At 45.9% G+C, this 24,475-nt stretch overlaps 3 protein-coding genes and 1 pseudogene across 4 annotated transcripts; 1 reads left to right on the top strand and 3 right to left on the bottom strand.

The window, feature by feature from the left end:
- The first annotated feature begins 2,741 nt into the window (after positions 1 to 2,741).
- LOC136504421 (polyubiquitin 11-like) lies at positions 2,742 to 4,782 on the top strand. The gene is made up of 2 exons (XM_066499381.1): positions 2,742 to 2,803; positions 3,893 to 4,782. The coding sequence occupies exon 2, from the start codon at positions 3,893 to 3,895 to the stop codon at positions 4,580 to 4,582; it is 690 nt and encodes a 229-aa protein (XP_066355478.1). The 5' UTR covers positions 2,742 to 2,803; the 3' UTR covers positions 4,583 to 4,782.
- Positions 4,783 to 6,607: 1,825 nt separating this feature from the next.
- Positions 6,608 to 8,809, bottom strand: LOC136481752 (uncharacterized). 2 transcript variants are annotated; one of them, XM_066479061.1, is made up of 2 exons: positions 7,379 to 8,809; positions 6,608 to 7,305 (listed from the first exon to the last, which is right to left on the bottom strand). In XM_066479061.1, exon 1 carries the CDS (start codon positions 8,800 to 8,802, stop codon positions 7,816 to 7,818), a length of 987 nt encoding a protein of 328 aa, XP_066335158.1. In that variant the 5' UTR covers positions 8,803 to 8,809; the 3' UTR covers positions 6,608 to 7,305; positions 7,379 to 7,815. The 2 variants fall into 2 exon arrangements, with proteins under 2 accessions (XP_066335158.1, XP_066335155.1); XM_066479058.1 differs by having other exon boundaries at positions 6,608 to 7,532; positions 7,634 to 8,809.
- A 279-nt stretch (positions 8,810 to 9,088) lies between these two features.
- On the bottom strand, positions 9,089 to 16,609 carry LOC136504270 (nicotinate phosphoribosyltransferase 1-like). Its single transcript, XM_066499169.1, has 15 exons — positions 16,359 to 16,609; positions 15,656 to 15,800; positions 15,349 to 15,468; positions 15,089 to 15,223; positions 14,947 to 15,008; positions 14,527 to 14,602; positions 13,697 to 13,798; positions 13,172 to 13,288; positions 12,543 to 12,601; positions 11,138 to 11,312; positions 10,552 to 10,686; positions 10,363 to 10,461; positions 10,066 to 10,174; positions 9,548 to 9,660; positions 9,089 to 9,448 (listed from the first exon to the last, which is right to left on the bottom strand). The coding sequence occupies exons 1-15, from the start codon at positions 16,505 to 16,507 to the stop codon at positions 9,371 to 9,373; spliced, it is 1,674 nt and encodes a 557-aa protein (XP_066355266.1). The 5' UTR covers positions 16,508 to 16,609; the 3' UTR covers positions 9,089 to 9,370.
- A 1,187-nt stretch (positions 16,610 to 17,796) lies between these two features.
- The window catches only part of LOC136455798 (transcription termination factor MTEF1, chloroplastic-like), a 25,146-nt pseudogene continuing 18,467 nt past the window's right edge, over positions 17,797 to 24,475 (bottom strand).

Genomic DNA, 24,475 nt, shown 5'->3' with positions numbered 1-24,475 from the left:
ATGTTGGTGCCATGAAACCTTTGTGATGAAAAACAGTAAGGTAGCTGCTGTTATGTGATGAATGTTTGTTTACTGTTGCGGTACTCTAATTGTTGTTATATTATTCTCATATGTTGTTGCATTCTAGACAAATGAACATTCTTCATATTCATCATTCAACATTGATTCATTCATTCATTCATCCATCCATACATCCATTCATCCATGACTACTCACACACACAGATAGGGCTGAGGACCTATATATAGGAGGAGAAGCCTAGGAGCTTAGTTGGCGCCAACAACCCTGGTTTTGGCCTAGAAGCAAACCAACTAGTTCACAGAGCCTCTTAAGCCTAATGGCATCTAAATCATTTGGCTGCACTGTTACCCACCGTTAGGAGCAAAAATGGACGAAATGGCATGTTGAACAAAAGAGTTTAGCATCATGGCACCAGGGTCCATGTAAACTTTTTGGTGGCATGTAGGAATGGAGCATCTTTTATAATGGCACACAGGGAAAGGCCCTACAACAATCGGATATACTTGTTTTTTGTGCATGAACATTCAACTCTACTTCTAGGACAAAGCTATTGTTATTATGCCATCTGATTCGTCACAGTTGGCACGAAGCATTGAATTAGTGTTAGGGCAGTCCCAATAGAACATTGATGGTAGTTTCTATCTCTCTTAATTATAGTGATAACTTAGTAATTTGCTGATGTGACAAAGAAGTTATTGTAGAGAGGATATGGAAGAAACGACGTCCTTACGTGAATCAACGCAGGAAGAAACGATAGAAAATGCATTAGGGAGAAACTACTGGTTTCCATGGCGCTCCTCCTGATCTGGTGCGCTCCCGTCACGCCAAGTTCGCGCGTCGCAAATCCCTGACCTTCACGCGCGTAGCCGCGCAAGCTCAACACCGACTCACTGGTCTGCCTTGACGCACCTGCCTTACTGCTCCGGTCCTCCTCGCACACCGCCGCTCGATGCTCGCGTCGTATATGCCGCCTCCTCGCTCCGTTGGACGCTAGCGTCGTAGATGCTGGCCGCTCAATGCCCATGTCATAGATGAGGCCTCCCCACGCTGCTCAACACTCATGAAAGCTCTAGTTTGGTTTTGGTGAACTGATGAAACCCTAAGTGATAACCTAGTTTATCAAAGTGATCATGAGATAAGAGCACATTCTAAACTCGTGAGAGCTTGTTAGTTTGGTTAGTGTGGCTCTTTAGTTAGCTTTTGAGAGCACATTAACTTAGTGTAGCAACATAGCCATTGTGTGGATAGAGACTATACAAAATAGAATTGGGTAGGTGGCTTGCAACCCCAAGTATAGTGCTAGCGCAAAATTTGCTTCACCATCTTATTGACTAATCATTTGTCTTAGTGTTGTTGTAGAAATTTTTAATAGGTTATTCACCCCCTCTAGCCATTAGGACCTTTCAACTCGTGAGGCAGATGCCGGCCGCTCGACGCCAGCCTCTGTCTTCGTCTTCCCCGCGGTCGACCACCGAGCGGGTGTGCTGTGTCTTCGTCTAACTTCGTCGTGGTCACCGGTCACCGAGGCGTGGGGGTGGAGCCCTTCGTCGCGGCCACCGAGCGGGTGCGCATGGAGCCCTTCGTCGTGGCCACCGACGGACGCGGGAGTCCCCTTCTGCTTGAGGACGGGGATGTGCCGAGTGCGAGAAGCCCTGCTGGCGGTCGATGCAGCCAACCGGCCAAGCTCCTTCTAGATCCGTGGCGAGGATGTAGGCACAGGCTCGTCCATAGGGCCATGGGTGTAGAGGATCTAGATACGGACCCGATGAATCATTGGTCAGATTTGTATTTGTACTCTAGATGGAAAAGCTGTGTTGTGGGAACTAGTTTCTTAGTATAGAGTACTATACTACGGAAGCTGCTTATGGTTTCTCCATTGGGATTACCCTTAGCACAAAGTTTGGTTCATACTCCCTCCAATAAGTACGGAGTAATAACTAATTCAATGCTAATTCAAATTAGTACTTCATACTCAGTCCAATAATACAAATAAGTAATAATTAATAAATATTAAATGCAAGCCACTATCACAAAAGTTTGGTTGCAAACTATACTCTCTGCATTGTGCACCGACTTTGGATGTTTTAAAAGGGATCTACTTACTACATGAGAATCGAATTTCAACCCTAACTTCACGGTTGAATGACGAATGAAAAGGAAAAAAAAATCTTCTAGGTGGTGGGCCCCACCCGTCAGTGAATGTGGAGAGGAGCGCGTGCCAGCAGTCCCTTTTTCTTAACCCCCAATGAAAAAAAACTGTTATTTTAGATATCTTATAGCTCCAGCAGTCCCTTAAATTATAGCCTCCTACCCCTCAAATAAAGGGGAGAACTCTTCTCTCCCAATCCACTATTTTTCTCATTGGAGATTAAATTTTCTCGTTTCACTGGAGAGAAGACCTTTAAAACTCTAAAACACGTTTTGTATCTCTCTAGTTTTAGGGAGTTTTCTCACGGTACTGGAGATGGTAAGGCTGCAAATGGGGCGTCCAGCCGTCCAACCACCAGCAGCCAAGCGCAGCAGACGGTCGAGACGTAGCCACGTAGTAGGCGGATTCCGGAAACTGCGCGCCGGTTGCGAGGACGACTGGACGCACGCAACGGAACGGGATGGTGACCGTCACGGGTCCCCCAGGCCCCAGCCATAAATAGCTACCCCTCCTCATCCTTAGGCTCAATCCCCTCTTATTTTTTTTTATCCTGACTCAATCCCCTCTCGGAGTCTCATTTCGTGTTGCTCGGAGCACGCACAGCAAAATCCGATCCGCCCCAAGTTACGCACGGTGATCCTCTCTCTCCTTTGCTGATTTGTAGATCGATTCTCCTCCCTAGGCGCGATCTATGGTTAAGACCTAGGCGGTGCCGTGGTGGGGATCCTCATCGCTTCTGTTCGTGGATGGTTCATGGCTAGGGTTAGAACTTTTGTGTCGATTTGATAGGTTCCACTGACTTTTATCACTTTTGTGCGAATTATATTGGGGTGGGGGGTTAATTGCTTGATGATCTAGGAACTACGGCCATCTTCTAGGCGACTACAGTACTAGATATGAATCGTATCTTGTGATAATTATTTATTTGGCTTATTGCTGCGTTAGTAGTTTTTTAATTCCCAGTGCAGATACGATCTAGTCAATCCTGTTTTTGTTCAGCCTTATGATCCTGTCCTTATGGTTATGGAATTAGATGGGTGCGCCTGATTTCGTTCACAAACCTCTGGTAGGTCGATAGGTTTGTGTGCCTGGCTGATTCGTCTAGTAAAAATCAGTTTTGTTGCTTTGCCCCTCTAGAATCTTTTTAGTTGAACAATCACCTAAACTGGGCTTATTGAATTTGGATCTGTATGTCTAGGGTCAGTTTTGTTGCTTTTGGTCTCTTTGCTTTGCCCCCTCTAGATCAGTCGAATAATCACCTGAACTGCTCATGGGCTTATTGAATTTGGATCTGCATGCATGTTCACAATTATTGATGGATGGATGGATATGTGCTTTGATAGTCGAAGATGTATGTTGTAGCTGTTACCTGAGAAAGTTTTCATTGTTGTCAATCTGCATGCTTAGGAGATACATGAAGGCTTATATGCAGTTGACGCTATAGCTTTTGCCTGTGAACACGCATCCACCTGCTAACATGCATCCACCTGTTTTGTTTGATATGCATGCTTAGATAAATGAAGATATACATGGATACTTTTTGATAATTCTTTTTCATCAATGTGTTCAACATGCATGCCCGTAGTTATATCTTTATGTACTTGGACGGAGACACGATGTTACAGTGTTACTGTTTGTTGATTCCATGGCACCTTTGTGGTTTTCATTTCCTCCTTGCTCTACTGCTATGCACTTACCCTGTTGTTTGATTATACTTTGCAGATGCAGATCTTCGTGAAGACCCTCACCGGCAAGACCATTACCCTCGAGGTGGAGTCCTCGGACACCATCGACAATGTCAAGGCCAAGATCCAGGACAAGGAGGGCATCCCCCCGGACCAGCAGCGCCTCATCTTTGCCGGCAAGCAGTTGGAGGATGGCCGCACCCTTGCTGACTACAACATCCAAAAGGAGAGCACTCTGCACTTGGTGCTCCGCCTGAGGGGTGGGATGCAGATCTTCGTGAAGACCCTCACTGGCAAGACCATCACACTGGAGGTTGAGAGCTCGGACACCATCGACAACGTCAAGGTCAAGATCCAGGACAAGGAGGGCATCCCCCCAGACCAGCAGCGCCTCATCTTCGCCGGCAAGCAGCTGGAGGATGGCCGCACCCTTGCGGACTACAACATCCAGAAGGAGAGCACCCTCCATCTGGTGCTCCGCCTGAGGGGTGGTATGCAGATATTTGTCAAGACCCTCACTGGCAAGACCATCACCCTGGAGGTGGAGTCCTCAGACACCATCGACAACGTCAAGGCCAAGATCCAGGACAAGGAGGGCATTCCTCCAGACCAGCAGCGTCTGATCTTCGCCGGCAAGCAGCTGGAGGATGGCCGTACCCTTGCTGACTACAACATCCAGAAGGAGTCCACCCTCCACCTGGTGCTGCGTCTCCGTGGTGGCCAGTAAGCCATCATATGTCGAAGCTACTCATGTGCCCTTGTCCTCTGGTGCATCTTGTCTTGGCTGTGTACTTTGAAGTACATCTGTGTGGTTTGCGTGATGGCTTTGCTTCGGTTTCATGGACCGGTTGTGTCCCTGTGTGTTCTACCTAAAACTGTCTTTGTGCACCGGTATGGTGTATTCATGAATAAGTTGTGATCTTTGAACTTAAATCTGTGTTCGATATGGTTGTTTTTGGTTATGGCAGAGTCTGAGATTAAATTGGTTGGCAAGAGTTTCATTTTGGGCACCTCCTGATTCTGGCTGTCTCCTGTTTCAACTGAATGTTAACTTCAGGTTCTGGCAACCTCAGTTTTTGACACTGGGTCTTGTAGCTTAACATGTTTGGTTCTCTGGTTTTTTGTTAATCATTATGTTGTATATTTATTACTACATTCGGGTTGCTAGTTGTATATTACCAGATTCCGATTACTAGTTATTGTTTATTACTACAGTCGGGCTGCTGTATATTACTAGATTCAGATTACTAGTTATTGCGCTTCAAGGAGATGGATCAAGAAGCATGCAAAGCCATGTCTCCAGGAGCAGGCTTCCGAATCGTTAGACCAAGTTCACTCTGAAGTGAAGAAGCAGGATTCAGCAAGTTCACTTGGAAGAAGCAGATCATTCTGAATGCCCTTGGCAGCAATGGCTTCGTGTTGTGTAGGACCAACGAAACGTGGTCAAGTCTGTAAGATTGTTACAACAAGCAGAGCACGTAGGATCATTATCTAGGCCCCGTTCGCTGGTCTGAAACTTGGCTGAAACTGGCTGAAAAACATTGTTCTGGCTTAATTGTTGTGAGAGGAAAACACTGTTCCGGCTGAAAAAAGAAGCCGAACAAGCCGAATATGGGGTAAGCCGAACATGGCCCTAAACTGACTCATAGCAAACTACAGGTTCTAGAATTTAATAGGTAGTGCCGCCCACATTCTCTCACCGCTTACGGCCTTACGTTATCCTCTCTGGGCTCATTTACACCCTCTTTGGCTCATATTTCCCACATTTGTTTTTTTTTGACGTACCACTGTAGAGAGCTCCCGCTCTGTACAGGGTCTCGGGAAGGGTGTCAGTGGCAAGTCTTACCCTCGCCTGTGCAATGCGAGGAGACCGCGATTCGAACACAGGACCTTCCGATCACAGGCGGTAAGACTCTACCGCTTGCACCAGGCCCGCCCTTCATTTGTAGTATAATAAATTTGTAGAACCAGTGAGATCTTTTTAGTTCATAATTTTTCTGTTTCTGACTATCTCGGTGTCAAAATAATCGATAAAATCTCCATATCTAATTCTTCGTAGTTTTAAGTATGATAGCTGAGTACATCGAATTAATGTCTGGATATTTTTATTTTTGTAAGAATTTTTAGTCCTTGCCGGCTTGCAGATCCGGTCGAGGGGCATACCAAGGAACGTAGTGAAAATTCTGGAACAGAAGCATTTAGCAACTCAAATATGGCGACAGTTATTATTTTATATTCTCTAAGGCGCACTGAAAAATACCTACTTGTGCTGTCCTAGCTTGCAAGCTAGCTGTACTTGGACCTCATTCATGTGTCGTTAGATTGTTAATAGGAACTCATTGGCAACATCATATCCTCAATGAGCAGTTGAAATCTTTTTCATTTTACTGAATAATGTTCTATAGAAGCTGGGCCAAAACTGGTTCTAAAGAAAGCTGGATTGTTCCCTATAAGCTTTTAAGTGTCAAACGTCAAATTATTTCCACCTCCTTTCTGATTCCCCGTACAAACAAAACTATCACCAACGGCTCGATTATGCAAAGTCAAGGTTCCAGGCCTCAAATCTGTGTGTAATCTCGCATGTTCCTCATGGTCCTTGCACTTTCAACCAACATTGCAGACTACAGTTTCTTTGCTCGTAGCAGCAAAACACACAGCACAGCCTACACGTAAGCTTTGATGGAATTTCATCACGGCATAGCATGAACATTATTCTTTTGTTACTAATTACTAATATAGATGTGCATAAAGCTTACATGTATCATGGCAGAGAACTTTACATCATGGTTCATGAATGAACACTTTCCATGCATGCTATCCCTTTGCTTAATTTATATGTCATGAAATTTTCCAAGCTCATAGCTGCAACATCAGCAGTCAATCCCTAGCGGTGGCTTCACAGATGATTCCATCAACCTCATACGAAAATTTTGGGAGAGCCTCCAATACCTGGTCTTTTGGGGACCAATTTTTTGGTAGGGCTGTTTTCAGATATATGGATGTTTATGGAACTTAGACCAAGTCTATAATCTAAAAAACTTGAATGGTCCTAACTCCTAAATAATGACAACATCACTATGCAAGCAAAATTAGCCTTTTTTATCTTGTAAAAAATGGTTAAGTAGATGAGATGTCCTAAATTTGTAGGGCCCTATAACATATAATCATCAACATCAGTTCCTGTTTTTTCTTCCTCCGAAAATATTATAAATTAATACTCCTAGTTTTTTTACATGTCTGGAACTACTTTTGCTCGATATCATAGCAATATATACTCTTGTTTCAGAACGTCCGCTCTAAACGTTTAGTTTTTTTTTTTTAACTTCTGGGTGCTAACCTTGCCTGTTCTGGTACTTGTTTCAGGGGAGTGTGCTTCCAGCAGCAGCTGGAGCATACAGAGTTTCAGAGCTTCTCGTTGTGGGGTTTGCAGCCTCTCCATTGACAGATGACCTGTTTCAGTACCAACGACATTCCATCATCTCTTTGGGAGATCGAGGAAACATGAATAGAAAAAATAACTCACAATTGTCATAGAAACCAAGTATCCTGCTCAAACAATTTCTCCAGGATCAACATTGACGAGTAATGTGAGTCATACATCGAGACTCGAGACTAATAAGCAGCAGGTCACATTAACGACTTACAAACCATGGCACTTCACGATTTGCACATCCTTCCTTGAATTTTTAAGAACAAACGAATAAATCAGTGGCATGCATGAATTGTAGCTGGTAGTCGCAAACAATATAAATGGATAGTTGCAAATTCGCAAACAAACCTTCACCGCCCCCACAAAGTCTTCGTCCAAGAAAAGCTTTGTTTCATGCAGTTGCAAAAGGAGGATGATGGAGTCGAGGTCGTTCGTCTAGCCGGCGGCGCCACACCTGCAAGAGACACACACATGCACAGTCCGTATTCTTTGCAATGCAACAAGATGACGAAGGAGGAGGAGAAGAAGCTTCAGAAAGCGATGGCCCGGTGGCGGTCGTACACGTAGACGAAGGCGTCGTAGGAGCAGGCCTGGCACCTGAGCTTGCACATCCCACGGGACACCAGCGACGAGAAGGGCGTTTTGCACCGGGAGCACTCGGTGGGGCACGTGAACTTCTCCCGCTCGTCATCGTCACGTTGCCGCCGCGGCGGTGGCTCGGCGGCGCTGCCTGCCGGGGGCGGGGCTGAGGCACCCTCCGCCTGGCTCTGCCGCGCCGGCGGCGGATTGAAGGGAGTGCCGCACGAGTGGCACCTGCCGCCGGGCGTGCCGCGGTGGCCGCCTCCCGCGGCGGACTCGGACTCCGAGCCGCAGTGCCCGCAGTAGGCGGTGCCCTTTTTGCGCGCGTACCTCGACGAGAAGGGCGGCGGCGGCGGCGTGTAGCCGTACGATGACCAGGTGCGCTCGGGCGGCGGCTTGTAGCGGAAGTACGACGACCACCAGTCGGGGTCGTCGGGCGCTCCGGCCGGCGGCGAGCTGCGGAAGAACGAGGACCACCAGTCGGGGTCGGGTGCTCCGGCCGGCGGCGGCCTGGGCTTGGCGCCGGTGCCGGGTCCGAGTCCGGAGCCGTGATCAGAGCCAGTTCCCGGAGGGTGGCGGGCGGAGAGCACCTCCCACGCCCGCTGGAGCAGCTTGAACGCACCGTCGGCGGCCGCCGAGCGGTTCTTGTCCGGGTGCAGCACGAGGCAGAGGCGCCTGTACCGCTTCTTGATGGCGTCGTGGTCGTGCGTGACCGGCTCCGGCTGGCCGACGCCGAGCACCGCGTACCAGCAGTTCCTCCCGCCGCGGGCGGCGGCGTGGACCTCGTACGCCGCGAGGGCGCTCTCCAGGGCAGGGAGCGACGCCAAGTGCCTCTTGGCGTTCCGGACCACCCGCAGCGCGCCGTCGAGGTCGTCGACGAGGAAGCGCTCCTCCGCCGATCTGAAGGCTTTCTCCGCCTCCTCCGTGTCGGTCGCCATGAGAGAGTCAGAGCCGTCGATCGACGAGACGAGATATATATCCGGCAAAAGGCGCGGGCAGTCCGACTCGAACTTTGCGTGATGGCAATCTACGCGGAGGCAGCCCAAGTCGGCAGATGAGTTACCGCCTCGGACTGGCGCAATCTCTCTCCGTATTCGTTACATAATACAATAAACTATTTTAATAAATATAAATAAAAACCACTCTCCCTGTTCTTTTAATAAACAATCTTTGACTTCAGTAAAAAGCATAAAATTCAGCAATTGATAATCATGGCAAAGTAAATTTATCTCAAATTCAGTGATTGCTCCTCATCGCATTTAAAGAGTCATACAACACAGTACGGGTATCCTCTTGATTCCCAGTACGTAACACTTCGGCTAAGGTCTGTTTTCACAGATGCACCACCAACACATCCTCACATTTTACTGAAGCAATGCGATGGTAAAACATCCGCAGAAATTGCTCCGACGGCAACAGTTTATTAGGATCTCCCATATGAGAGGTGCAGGTTATTAGAGTTAGGTTTGGGCTCTGAGCCTCTGACCCTATCGCCACCTCATTTCTTCATTGCAGTTCTCCAACAGGCGCTTCGTTGAGCCACAAGAAATGGATGAAGTCATACAGCTTAGTACTCACGCTTACCTGTTCAGGTACAACGATGCATGATAAAATATGAGCTCGATCAAATTGTCTTAGCTTGTGACATTAATAGCATCCAGATCAAGAGTAAGATTATAATACCTTGTAAGGTGTTGGGTTCAGCCGCCTCATATGGTCTGGCCTCATTCGGTCCAGATGGTGAATACACCGAGTCCTAATCTCATGGATGGATGGAAGCACCTCCCGTGGATTCGCTTCACCAATTGACGACACAACACACATTGACATCAATGGCTCCCAGCTTAAATAACAATTTTATTATCCGTCTAACAGTTTAAACTAAACGAGGACACATACTTAACTGATGTAAGTGATAATCCTACAGCTCTTGCGGTACGGTTGTTATGATATCAGTGCACTATCCCTAGTGGCAGAAACCCTATTCTATATTTGGTTGTGGTGATTAGCATCATACATGCAGTAACAATAAGTTATTTTTGGCCAATACTAGCAGCACATCATAGTCTACTAGTACACATCAGTGTATTGTAAATATGCTTCATGAAAGACAACTAGCACGGTCATTGGAGCATGCATGCACAAGGGGCAAATAAGGTAACAAAACACTATGCAGAAGTAACTCAGGTGGGAGTTCATACATGAAGTTCCAGGCCAGTAGCACCTCAATAATTCCTCAACATGCTGCGGAACAACATACGCTCTCTTTGATTCATTGAAAGGGTGACGACACAGGAGCCTTTCACCAATCTATAAACAAATGGTAAATCATAAAACCCACCAGCTGTTTCAGATTTCGTAAAATAGTAACTATGGCATACAAAATCACAACTGAAAGAACATGTAGGTGCCATGTAGCCTAGAATTTTGAAGTGAAATATTTTTTTTATGCAAGCTCACCGTTTGTATTTTTAAGCATTAACATGGATATTGTTTACCTTTGGACCTGGCTCATCTTCTCCAGTCATTATATCAACCAACGGATATCCTTCTTTGCCATACAATCTGTAGCATTTTTTCTTACATGGTATCGATACCTGGAGCAGACAACTAAGTTCTCGGTCTGTTTGGATGCATAGAAGACAGCTAAACTTGTTTCTGCTATGAAGTAATAATGGCATACATACCTTTGTGACATCTTCAGAAAGCTTAATGCGAGGCTGTTTGTTAATCTCGACTAATTTGAATACACAACCAAGTGCAGCTTGTGCATAGCATGTAACTAGGTTGGTGCCAATACCAAATGCATCTACCTCATGGCCCTACACAAAAAAATAACAATAATCAAGTATAGATTGCAGTGACGCAATAAATGTAATTAATGCGAGCACACATGTATTTATCACGGCCTTGTACATTTTAACCTGCTTGCACAGCCATGTGTTGTGTTGAATTCATCATAACAAAGAATTAAGCAGAGGTTTCCACTAGCCGGTTAAGTGCTACCAGGTATTTAGCACAAATAATTCATTTGTTCCTGTTAGTACAGGGACCATGCTGTTCCAGTCTGTATTAGATATGTGCTAGTCAGTAGCCATAACTACTAAGCACGTAGTTCAGTTAATGATATCTGACCATTGGATCACACATATCATTAGCACAAACTTACACATGCCAGAAATTACAATATACATATTTTCTAAACCTGCTCTACAAGAGACAAATCTACATGCTACAACGTCAACCATTTTGAATGGATACTATGCGGATTACCTGCTTGTTCAGGGCATCTATAGTTTCTTCATTAAGATCATTGCTTGCTGTGATACTTGTTTTCCCAAAGCCAACAACTCCAAATTCTTTTTCAATTGCATGGAAGAACTTGCGGGTCTCAATGGATAGGTACGCTAAATCACCGGAGTCCAACCTAATTCCAACCGCCTTATACCTGAAATGAAAACTTCTGTAAGTGCCAATGGCAAATGCTTATCACTGATGTTTTCTTTGGAACACTTAACAATCACTAATAGATCAATGAAGTATCTGTGACGTCACATGCTTCTGCTCAAATTGCATATTTGACACTACTAACTCGAATTTGCCGTTTATAAAAGCATGAATTGCAAATATGAAACTGACATGTCAGCTCCATCATGCTGTGGCATGACAAAGTTGCCCCTATCCGCATGTCTGTCCTCTGCTTGCTGTATGCTCCATCTGACAAGATCAACAGTCAGCAGCCCAGCCCCCTAAGCTCCCAGAGGAGCTTGACCGCCCATGGCTTGTAGAGGACAGCGATGATGTGTGTTAGCAGCCATGCATGGTGGGATGAGAGGGGCAGAGGTTGGGGGTACTTGGGTCATTTGAACAGCGTCAAGTGAATTGGGCAATCCAGTGGCAGTTCACGCCTTGTCGATAGACCAGGACTTCCAATCATAAATTGGGTACTTGGGTCACTTGCCGATAGACCGGGACTTCCAATCGTAAATTTATAATTTGAGTTTTTATAGTGGCAGATCAAATTTTTAGTCAGACTTATCAAGTGCAATAAAGAATTTTTAGAATCATTTGTTGCTGAAATATATAAAAAACTAGACCAACCTAGGAGGAACTAGGTGGCATTTTATTAAGGAAATCGGCACCCAAAATAGCCTTGACGAGGACTTGAACCTGGGTGGTCTGGGTATACATCCACACCCTCGACAACTGAGCTAGCTCAACTTGTTGCTGAAGCATCAAAGCAACTAATACTCGCATGCAAACCTGGAGTCTCCTAAATCTCAGCAATACACATGAGATGCATTTGTAGAGTAACTAAAAAGTAATGCACTTAGGGCAGCCGATTCGTAAAGCAAAGAGCCAAGAGGGCAAGTGCTGGTGTTGGTTCTTATGCCCAAAATGCTTGTTAGGGAGAAAGTTTCTTGCTAATTAGTGTTACATATCACAACAAAAGTCCCTGATTATTCCTAAATATTCATGCCATCACTTCTAGGTAAGTTAGGCAACAATGAACCTCAAAACTGGAGCTTGAGTACAATGGAAGGGCTAATAAAAAGACAAGTTTACTTATGTTGAAAGTGCAATTAAACTTTATAAAGGAGGCAACCGCAAAGTTTTACTTGTGCTCGTTGAGAAAAGGAAAACCAAGTATTAAGGAGACGAGCTCAGACAAAATTACCCCATATCATTGAGGGCCAAAGCAACAGCACAGAAGTTTGGCACTCCACTTCTCATGACCTAGCAGTGGCATGGATTAAAATATCAGATACGCTCAGATAGAAGTTGATGTGCTAATCCTATCAAGGTCATCCCTAAACATTCACTATCTCATGAGTAATCCACTATCTCTAGTAATCCTATGCTGGATATAAATAATCATAACTAGCAGGTCAGAATATATGCACTATGCAGGTTAGATGCCCATAATATATCCATTGGAGACTAAGAAAGCAAATGAAAATGCCTTGATTTTGGTTGCAGGATATCGGGAACTGAGCCTAGCTTAGTTGTTGTATACCCCCAATCGCCAGGTTCAAGTTCTCTTCAACTTGAATTTGGGTGCCTATTTTTTTTGTTAACAATTCCACAGTTCCTCCTAGGTTGGTCGAGCTTTCTTTTTTGGTTCTTTTCTCTCTTTAGATTTTTTTTTCTCGAACTAAGCAGGAGAGCTGCACGTCATTTCAAGAAATCATTATGGTGTCTGCGATGTTTATCCAGCCCAGGAAAAAAGCACTAAACAGAAGAAACATGATTTTGCACATGCCACAGAAAACATAAAAACACAATTGCTGACAAAGATCAACTTACATCATATGTGTCAACCAAGGCCAGGAAGGAATTTGGAAATGCCAGTGCATATGACGTGAATGCGGCCAACTCACTTTGGCTTGTTTCTCCAAAGGTACCATGCAATGAACTAGATTCCTGAGAATAACCAGTGACGAAGCCAGAAAAAAATTTAGGAGGGGCTGAACAAAAGAATAGAGGCTTTTTTATCTTCTCTTAACCTTAGCCCCTCCTACCTAATACATGTATGCATAAAATTTTAAGAGAGGACTTAGGGGAACTCCACATGCTCAGGATGGGTAGGGGGGGCTGAAGCCCCCCCTAACCCCACCGCTGGCTTCGTCCATGAGAATAACAAATTATAGATCTTGACTAGAAAAGTTGAAAACAAATTACTATGTACCAGGAGGTCTGTAACTTCAAAATTCAGGGGAAACTCTATTGTAACTTGCAAGAAGAAAAGGAATAAGTGCACACGAAATATCTAATTCAGCATCCATTTCCAAAGATGAGTAGGTAATGATTAATCTGTAACATGAGCAGCACCTGAATCCTGATCAGCCAATTCTGCACGAGAGAGACAAAATCTTCACATTTCTTTGAACCATCAGAACTAGTAAGTGCTTTGTTGGTAATTTCATCAATACCCTGCAAAACGATACTAAGTTAGAGCAGAAGTCCACTGGGCATTATTAGAATAGCTTTGCTTTCTCATCCAGAACAAAATAATGAATCACATAGTTGCAAAGTTCATAGAGTAATATCTCATTGCCCACTGCGAAGCATTTGATCCCTGACTGCACCTTCAGACCTTCTACATTTACATCATGGAGATATGGACAAATTTCAAAATAGCCAATCCTGAAACGTCTTGGTTGGGTGAATACTATGCATGCTAGACTTAACAGGGAAAACCACAAAATGTACAAGATAAGATCCCTATCTTCATTATATACTTCACCCATCACCGCACATTATTATATGTTTGAATATTAGGGGGTAGCAGTGGCACCTGACAAACCATCTGGGTTATCAAATGCAATCCAACTAGAAATTGTTTTGCTAAATATGCAAACTAACAGATTCATCATTTCTCAAGCTATGAAATAGTAGGTTAATCCTATAGTTGTGCAAACGAGAAACAGAGGAACTATGGAATAAAGCATGCTTGCACTATCTGAACCTGATAAACAAGTCTGTACATTACTAAAGAAGCATTGAATCTAACTACAAAGAAAAGAACAGTTGGAACACGACTAATATTCAATGTTTCTAGTATAGATAATGGCATAACGACACACAAAGAACTCCCAAAAATGACAGTAAATTTAATCATTCACGAAGCAAGATTGGAATACCAAGAAGTCACCACTAACCATGAAGGAGCTCACAAATGCATGTGAATGAGTCCCACGTATTGGTATCCCAAACAATCTTCCTGCTGCAACATTGCTGTTCAGGTAGATATCATATATTACGATGGTGAAAACTGCCTTTCCTTCCAAGTAAATTTATAAAATAACCTTCTAGCATTGCAAGATCAAGTATACCTACTCATTTGGAAAAATATATCAACTCGATACTCTGCATGTTACTATTCTAGACGGTTCATTTAGATTGCATCAGTAGCATAAACAGTCAAAGCTAGGCAGACAAATACCCAGAAGAGCGCAGAAAATAGCCAATTTAAGCTATGAACGAGTCCAAAAAAAGAAAAACACAAAAGGCTAGATAGAGTCAGAACACATAGTATTCTATAACTACAGCACTGTGTTCACTGAGTGAGCAAAGCAGACCTTGTTGCATCAAAGCCTCCCATATAACAATATCTTGATGCACTGATTCCTCCATCAGGCCCCTGATAGATGAGTATTTATAGGTCTAACATACAAAGGTTAATGGATGAGCAAGCAAAACAGAATGAAAAGTAAGACCCACTTGAGCCCGTCGAAGTCCAAATTCAAGTAAATTCTTTGACTTTCCAGCAACAAGTCGGTGCCGTGCCGCATTTGTGGTAACCAGAGAAGCATAGTTGACCAGACTTAGAAATGGAGTTTCAAGAAGCTGGACAACCTGGGACAAAAATCACAATCTCAATGTATGGAAAAACTGGAATATCAATGCAAGTTAAAAATGGGTCGACCTACAGCAGCTACTGTTGTGAAGCTTTTACATGCTAACTTACTCCTGGTACTTACAGCAACAGGTCCTTCAATTCTCATCAGTGGAACTTTAGGGAACACAACATAACCCTCGGGTATGGCATAAACCTCCACATCTGAGCAGTCAATCGAACGGAGGTAGTCAAAGAAGCCATCCTACAAAAGGAGCGGCGACTCAGTGAGCATAAATTAGTTAGTTGCTAGAAGACATGGAAAGAACCATTATAATATGAAATGGGCATAGTTGAGCTGCTAATGAAAGCTAAAAATGTTTTTTCAACTGTACATCATGCAGAATTCCCATAACATGATCCAGTTTTTTCAACAAGACTAGCAAACCCACCTCACATGTAGGCATGACAGATCGCAGAAATTTGATTTCCTCCTCGGTGAACTTGAAGTTAGCAATGAACCTTATACATTCCTCAAGGCCACCGAAGATGGTGAACTCACCGCCAAATGGACTTTTCCGGAAGTAGAGATCAAAGCTGAAACAATTTAAGTTCGCAATAAGTACAGGTGCAAGAGAGTAAAACATAACTAGAAGACCGATACAAACAGAAGAACTGTGACGCTGATTTACACACTTGCTAAACTACACTGCATTGTACCAAGTACCACCTAGATAAAGCGATTGGCCTAGTTCAAACGGTTTTCCATTGCAAACCTAATAATCTTGTTTCAGCTTGTTCCCGCTTGTTCGGCTGGTATGTCCCGGCTTGTTCTCGCTTGTTTCAGCTTATTCCCTCTCACAGAATACTATTCAATCATCCAAAATCAGTCCAAAGGCTACCAGCCTGACACACGATTTCACAAAAACCAGGTAGAAAAATAATTCCAAAACACTACCCAGTGACGCCATACCTATCACCCCCCTCCTCACCGGCGGCGGCACCTATCGCCCCCTCCTCACCGGCCTAACAAATCGGCACTACTCCGCCGCAGGTAAGTGTAAACTGACACCACAAATCGAGGGACAGGACAGAGGAGACAAAGGGAGCGTGGGAGAGTTAGGGGTGGGGAGGAACAGGGGGCTCAGGGCTAACACTGCGCGGTCGAGGTGCTTGCCGGCCTTCCAGTAGGCGTAGGCCATGGTGAACTGGTAGAGGTCGGTGAGCAGCGGCGTCACCATGGGGTTCGTCGGGCGCGGAACCCCGCCGCCGCCGCGGCTGGTGTCCCCGTTCGCCGCCGCCATGTTTTTGTCCCCCCCCTTCCTGTGGCGCGCGCCTCGTGCTCCTGTGATGGAGAGGATGGAGGAACCGAGAGTAAAGCAGGGGAAGAGGAGTGGCGGTGGCGGCTCCTGGAAACCTTTTGAGCCCGAAACCGAAAGCGAAAAGGCCGAGATCGCGACGACGCGGACACGTGGCGCCCCACTTTGGGACTAACGGGCCTGGTTGGCGTATGGAGAACGCGAATCACGACCGGGGGCTGTTTGATTCCCTGGAACGGATCCCCCACCCGATTTCATTTCATCGCAGCTCCTTCGTACCCAAATGTTCGCCCGGTTCGCTGGAACGAATAATATTTTTCTCTCTCACCAAATTAGCGTCACGGTTTATCAGCCAAGCGAACACGACAGATAGACTGGAACGCACAAAGCCACGTAGCTTGAAAACATAATTGGTAGAACTAAATCATTTCAGATATCGCCTATGGCATTGAGTTGGTGAGCACCAGGCAACCATTTGCTCGCTATGTGTCTGTCATCAGGCTTTAGCTTAGCTGCCCAAAAGAAGGCTTCATTCTTGCACGCTGATAGCGCAACGTTCAGGTTCATTTGCTCGTTTCTGATGGAGATGGAGTTCCGCCACTTCCAAATGTGCCAAGAGCAAAGCGGCAGAAAAAGTTCCAAAGTGGCGCTGGGGATATGGTCCGTCCGGGCACTGAATTTCCATCAGCTTTTCAATTGCCCAATCTCCGTCATTGCTAATGCCAACGGCCTGCCAGAACTGACGCGCTGAGGTGCAGCCAAAGATGATGCGTGATGTTGTCTCAGCCGCCGAGTTGCAGACATCACATGATTCAGAGTCAACAATCCATGTCGCCGAGGCAGTACCTGAAACTAGTAGTTCAGTTCAGATTCTTCAGTGTGACAGACACCATGTCTTATAAATCCAACATACATAACCTGATGCAACACCACCAGAGCAACCACAGCAGCCAGGCTAGCAGGTCGGTCTGATTTCACAATCCATCACACAATTATCAACGAAGTAGTCCTCCAGAGATCCGGAGTTTAAGACGCAACTCGAAGCAAAAGGAGCTGTCGGTATCTCGTTCCCAGCTTACACGCCAGACAGACAACCATCTTTTGCACGTGGGCAGAGGTCCATGGCACCCAAAACGCTTTTAAAAAATGTTTCATAGACATTTTCTTCTCAGTAACACTTTAGGCCACTATTTGAAACTACTAGTTCAGCATCAGCTAAGTACAATTTAAGCATCAGTAGAAACCAAAAAAATCAGCTTGTGAGATCTATGCAAAACATCAGCTGGAATAGAACATGATGATAAAAATGGTTATAACCTAATACTGGCAATAATAAAGACTTATCCATGGAAGAAAAAGTAAGTTCAGGATAATCTTCAGCCATGTATACTAGGCAGATGAAGAAACTAACAAACACGCGCATTGAGCATCCAGAATAAGTGAAACACAGCTCCTTCGTAAATCAGGGATCCCTAGTGGTTGTATTGCAGAAATCAGAAACAGTCGCTAATGAGCATGACTGCATGAGTTGCAGTTCCACCCATGCACCTTCGTGGAGCTCCTCCTGGAGGTTGGCGACCTGCTGCTCGAGCATGTCTCCACGCAGTCCGGTAGTTCATGTGCCTGGTCACCGTCTCAGGGAACTTGCTGTCCAGCCATTGGGTGAATCCACAGTCTTTGCAGGGATCGGGACCTGAGAGGAAAAAAAAACAATAGGGAGGAACGAGATATCATTGCCGATGAGGAACAAGATGTCATTGCCGATGGACCAGACCGCATTTTGCAGCTCTCGCATTGCAGTTGTAACTCATGCAACTTTTCAAGTCAACATAACACTGAAATTTAGAACCAACATAATAGGCAGAGGCAACTAATTAGCAGTACAGATGACATGGTTAAGATTGTTCAGATGGGCAACACATCCAAATCAACTACAGCAGCCAGGCCAGCAGGTCTAATTGGGCAATCAATCACACAAGTTCTCCAGAGATCTGGAGTTTCAGCGGCAGCTCAAAACAGAGGGCATCCGTGGTTACATCAGAAATCAGATCATGATCTGGCTTAGTAAACTCCTCCAGATGGCGTAAACCTGTCATATGGGCTGCAAGACCTTATAAATACTATTATGCCTGCTACTATCAAGCACAGGCATAAAAGTAGAAAAATTTCTGTGAGAAGCTCCTACTTAAAATAATAAAACTTAACAAAATGGCAGTAATAAAAAAGTTTGAGACTTAGATTCTATTGGTATCTCATTCCCTTACAGATACTGTTCTACATCAAAGACTTATCCACAGAAGAAAGCGAAGTTAAGGATAATCTTTAGTCATGTGCTAGGCAGAAATGAAACCAGCAAAATGTGCATTAAGGCCAATCTCAGTGGGGATTTCATGGCCCAGTTTCCAACACACTCATATTTTGGAAACAAGAGTTTCAGCCCTATGAAACTCTTCTACTCCCATGAAACTTTCATCATCTCTCTCCTCATCAATACAGTGCCATGTCAACATATTTAATGCCCATGAAACTCCCATTGAGATTGGCCTAAGTATCCAGAATAAGCCAAACACAGCTCCTTCCTAACTTAACCTTGGACTATGGTCAATCAGTGATCACTAGTGGTTATATTGCAGAAATCAGAATTGAGAAAACCTGCACAGCGGACAACCGCTAATTAGCATAAGTTGCAGTTCCATCATCCACCTAAACCACAGAATGAGATGTTTAAATTACACTCTAGAGGGCACAATACTAGCACTAGCTGCAGCATAGGCATCGGCAAGGCCAGGAACAGAGTCCTTGGACAGTCGATGAACTTTGATTTGAAAGCCTCTTCTGTATAATGCACTAATTGGAAAATGTTTATATCGCTATTCAGCAATCCCTTTTCCTGCAACACTTTCATGACATGATGCCGGGGCACTAGCCGCTTCTCCAAGCTGAATGCGAGCAGGATAGGCCTTTGCACAATATACTGTGGCTCCATCGCAGCCTCATTGACCAGGAACTCAATCTTGCGAAGAAGAGTCACATCAGATAATCCTAGTATTTGTGGCATCTTGGACACTGCAATGGAAACCTCAAACTCAGAACAACCAAGAGTCCTCTTCAAGAACTCAAGCTTGGCAGCAACCTTCTCTTTGGAAAGTTTGGTGATAACAGCCACTGCATGCCTAAACATCCGGGAAGTAGGAGGCACCCCAAGTTCTTCTGCCCGCAGCAAAAACTCCTTCACGCGTTCCAAGTTGAAGGTAAGCACACACGGATTGCTTGAACATAGCTGAGCAATGTCTTATACTCCCCACTGACGAAACAAAGCTATGTTGGGTTTGATGATCCTCTTAAGGCTCACCGTGAAGAGGCTCCGGTTCCTCTTTGCGGCCATCAGGACCCGATCGAACTAGCCGAAGAAGGAGATGGAGAACTCGAGCCTGGGAGTGACGTCGCACGTGCGGAGAGCGCGTGAGGCGACCAGGAGGAAGCGAGTGATCTGGGGAGTAGACAGGCCGACGCGGTCGCGGAGAGCAAGAAGGCGGGGAGCGAGGTTGTTCGCGGAAGCGCGGAGGAGGAGCGGTTCCGCGGAGACGACGGCGGCGATGTCGGCGTGGGAGAGGCCAGCGCTGTAGAGCAGGGCGAGGATGGCATCGGGGTTGGAGGCGGAGGCTGGAGACCTCCTCCTTTCTGTTTCTGTATGCTACGGATAACTGGCGGAAAGCCTTCTTGGACACCTCGCGTGCTTGGGTCGGGGCGAGGCCGCAGGTGGCGACGAGGTAGTCCTCGAGGGAGAAGGGCGCGGGTAAGGTGGTGGAGGTGGAAGTGGAGGTGGAGAGGAGGAGGTGGCATGGAGCAGAGGGAGGATGCAATTCCGAAGGCGCAATATGGCGGCGGCGAGGGGGGGGGGGGGGGGGGGGGGGGCGGATTAGGCAGTCGGCCGTGGAAGCAAGCAGGAGGGCTCGCCGTGCGCCGTGGACCTGCGGGATGAGCCGATAAGGTGGCTAGGGCCCAGAGGTGGGGAACAACGGGAGAGGCTCCTGCCGCCTTGACGCCGCAGCCCGGGGCCTGGCGTGTAGCGCACGCACGGCCGCTGCCGCGCTCCCGCCTGCACTGCGGCCGGCGCGGTTGCCGGGGTCGTCTGCGCCGCCGCTCGCCTCGATTCGTAGGAGAGGGAGGGGACAGGGGAGGAGGTCTAGAGCTGGTGCTGGGCTCCTGGGAGAAGAAGTCTGTGTCGTCGATCGTGGGTTTGGGCCGCCAAACGGGCACATGACTTGGGCCGTATGGACCGGGCCATCACAATCTAAGGAGAGTTGAGGAGCGCACTGACCACGATTTGCGTGTGTACGTTGCGAATCCATCTTCAGTTCCCATGTCTTAGCACATGCATGCAGTCTCAACAGTTCCCATTGCTGTCTCCCTCTCTGTGGCTAGCTATAACAAATCGCCCTGCTGTGCTTTCTCGCGCGAGAATTTCGATCTGTTATTCTCTCGCGAGAATGATATTGGGGTGACCCAATAGCAGCTTAAGGTACAGCCGGATCTGAATACTCAAGCAGTCGATCAGTATACTTTTGAGTAGCAGGACATTGCCAAGCAAGTCCAATTGTCCAAGTCATTGGCCAAGTAGTGGCGAACCTCACACTAAAGCAGTTTGAGGATGAGGATAACAAGTCTATGTCTACTGATCACCACTCCACCTACACGGATGATGATAATCAGGAATTCACCAAGCCGTCCAAGCAATCTCAGAAATCCTCACCAGCATTGTGGATTGCCTCATGCTGCACTTCCCAAAATGCATTTTCCCCTATTCTGATGGCTCCAACCCAAAAATCTGGTTGGATAAGTGTTTTGACTACTTCAAAATTAAGCCTTCAACATTCAACATTCAACCATGAATGTGGGTGACAGCAACTACAATGCACTTTGAAGGAAATGCTGCCAAATGGCTGTAGGTTTACAAACAATCTCATAAGCTGGACTCTTGTCTCCTTTGCTTTAGCAGTGGAAGTGTGGAACACAAGTTTGGCAGATGGCAGTGATGACAATCGCCTTGCTCTCACTGAATTAATAGCACTGAGGCAAATTGGCACAGTGGAAGATTATGCCACACTCCCTGCCTTTTAGAAGGTTCTTAAAAAAAAAGAGATTATGCCACAGCTTTTGAGGCCTTCCTGTTTCAAGTGAGCATGCATGATGACCTTTTCTTTATATCTCATCTCACTGAATGATGAATGGAATCAAGGATGATACTAGGGCTATAGTGAAAGCACAAGTACAACTAACAGTGGATAAAGCATTTATCATTGCCAAAATTCAGCAGATCCTGTTGGAGAGAACCAAAAGTACAGGTTCTCAGAAATCTGCACCTTTTAACAGAACAGCCCAATAAGCACCCAAGCACGACCAGAAGCCCAATCCACACCTACTGGCAATCTCTGGAAAGAAAGGCAACTCATGCTGTAATAGTTAATGATTTGGATCAGCCACTATCTGATGATATCTTGAACCAATTGGCTATCGAAGATGCACTTGCTGAAGATTTTTACCAGCTCTCATTACATGCCATGACTGCAGCTGACAACAGGGTGCATCAAATCAAATTACGATCATTCATCGGCAACAAAAGCCATGCTTGTGGTACTGTGGTAGTTCTCATTAATTTGTCGGTACTACTTTTGTTGCCAAAGCTAGGTTACCAACTGTGTAGGTTTTTGATGAAGCAACCAACTGTATAGGTGCCACCAAAGCGAGTTAAGTTACCTAATGGTTACCAAAGAGAGTTAAGTTACATAATGGTGCCCAAATTAGAATGGAGGTGCCGAGGCTATACTTTAGCAACTGACATGATAGTGTTGGATCTCGAGGTATATGATCACATAGTCCCATGACATGACATGTAATTGGGAGGACACAACACTATGGGATTTCCTGCTCTAGGCCCACAGATCCATATAAAACGGCTGAATTCTGGTCCGAAATTCGTGACATTTTCCTATTTCGGCTCGTTTTGAATCCCAGAAGACGCGCTTCCCTGCTCGGGACTGCATGTAGCAAGTGATCTTTGCGTGTTCATCATTGATCTTTAGATTAGCGCTTCCATCACCTACAACTAAAAAGAACAAAAGTAAGACTATTTTTTCGTGCGACTTTTTTTGGGGTCGTCTTCGCTCCGCCTCCCCTGCGATACCCACCTCCCGTCCGCGCGCAGGTCGCTAAAATGCCACAATCACCACCCCCCACCCAACCCATCCCCGTCTTCACGCTCGCGCACGCCGATGCCTCCTCTCTCTCTCCTTGCCCTCGCGCCGCCGCTCCATCACCGTGCTCGCCCACGCCGACACCTCCTCTCCCTCCCTGCCCTCCACCGGAGACCACTCCGCGCCTGCACTAGCACCTCGTCAAGTTGGAAGCCGCTGGAGACCCCGACGCGCCACGACTGCCCCCGCCCTCGATCGCCGAACCGCTGCCGCAGGGGCTGTGGCAAACGTCGACGCTTCGAACACAACCCAGCCGTCCCCTCTGTCGACATCTCCTCCCGCGACGCTCACCCGGCCTCCTCTCCGGCACCCGCCACGACCTTGGGCGCATCCCCGACACCAGCGCCCAGGGCACAACCTCCGGCGACTCCGCTGCCGCCTCCTCCTCCTCTTCCGGCCAGCGGCGCCTCCCCCGACCTCCTCTTTGGCGCCTCCCCGACCCAGAAGGCCGCCTCGGGGCCCAAGGCCACAGCATCCGCCCGACATGCCGCCTACAGCGAGGATCTTCTCAACGCCAAGTCCATTGAGGTGTGTTGCTTGTGCTCCTAACCTGATCACCAAAATGTTTCCTCCAGCAACACTTAGGATACATTTCAAATCTAGCGGGAGTCAAACTCTGAAAACTTCATGTGTTTCAGATAGGGCCTGACCTTTGTAAGGTAGGCAGCTATGATTACCAATACACTTCTAAAAAGAGACCTGTGAAAAAGTCATGAGACATTATTCTTGAAAACATAGAAGATTATGTACCAATCGTTAAATCGCTCTTGAACAAGATATTACTTTTACTGACATAGGCTCACATAGTAGTATTGAAAAATCTAACGAAGGTACCTTGTAACTTCAAAGCTTAACTGCAATGAAGCTTTTACCACGAGAAGACATGTCACAAAAATCAAAATGAAAGGCCTACAAAACAGTCTATAGTGTCGTCATTTATCAGGTTCAGTATAAGTTGGATCAGCTATAAGTGAACACGTACAGATGTTTTGTGCCTGTGGGAATCCACAACTCATGAACAAACACTGCTTTTTCTTGAACGTCCTAGACTGATCAATGATGCCATTGGTGCAACTGAGCCTATTTTTAGATTCGATTTGTTGCTACTAAATAACGCAAAAAACAAAAAAAAAAAACAGTTTCAGGTAAATTTCCCCAATGTTAGCAATTGGCAATAGTACTATTTAGCAAGGGAAACTGACCGTGCATCTAACTTCAGTCTTTTTATGCACTATGTATCTTTTTATGCAACTTGCCTGGAATGCTCTTCAGCTCTTCGTGCAACCCCTTCGAACAGGAAGATCAGGTTGTTAAGCAAGCTTTTTTTATAGCCAAAGAAAGTTCTCCAAAGTTCTGACTCATAATCATAACAAAATAATCAATTTCAGTATATACCCTCTGCTTCTTTGCTGGTGGTCTCTTAGTACCTGAGGACTCTGCACCATTGTTGCCTGAATGTATTGCGTCAGCACCAATTTGTTCACTTGCCTAGATATGCAGCAGCACTGATGAGTACTTTTTTTCGTCTAAGCTGTCTGTCCTCCATCTACAATGTTCAAAAGAATACAAACCAAGAGAATTCATTGTTTCTATCATTAATATCTATATATATGACTACATCTACCTCAGCTTGATTTCCGGTCAGATAAATATTTTTGAACTCTATTTTATTGCTTGTTTTGTTGTTTATGCTAGGGAA

Source organism: Miscanthus floridulus, chromosome 1, assembly GCF_019320115.1.
Source record: "Miscanthus floridulus cultivar M001 chromosome 1, ASM1932011v1, whole genome shotgun sequence".
Lineage (NCBI taxonomy): Eukaryota > Viridiplantae > Streptophyta > Magnoliopsida > Poales > Poaceae > Miscanthus > Miscanthus floridulus.
This window is presented reverse-complemented; position numbering and strand designations above follow the sequence as displayed.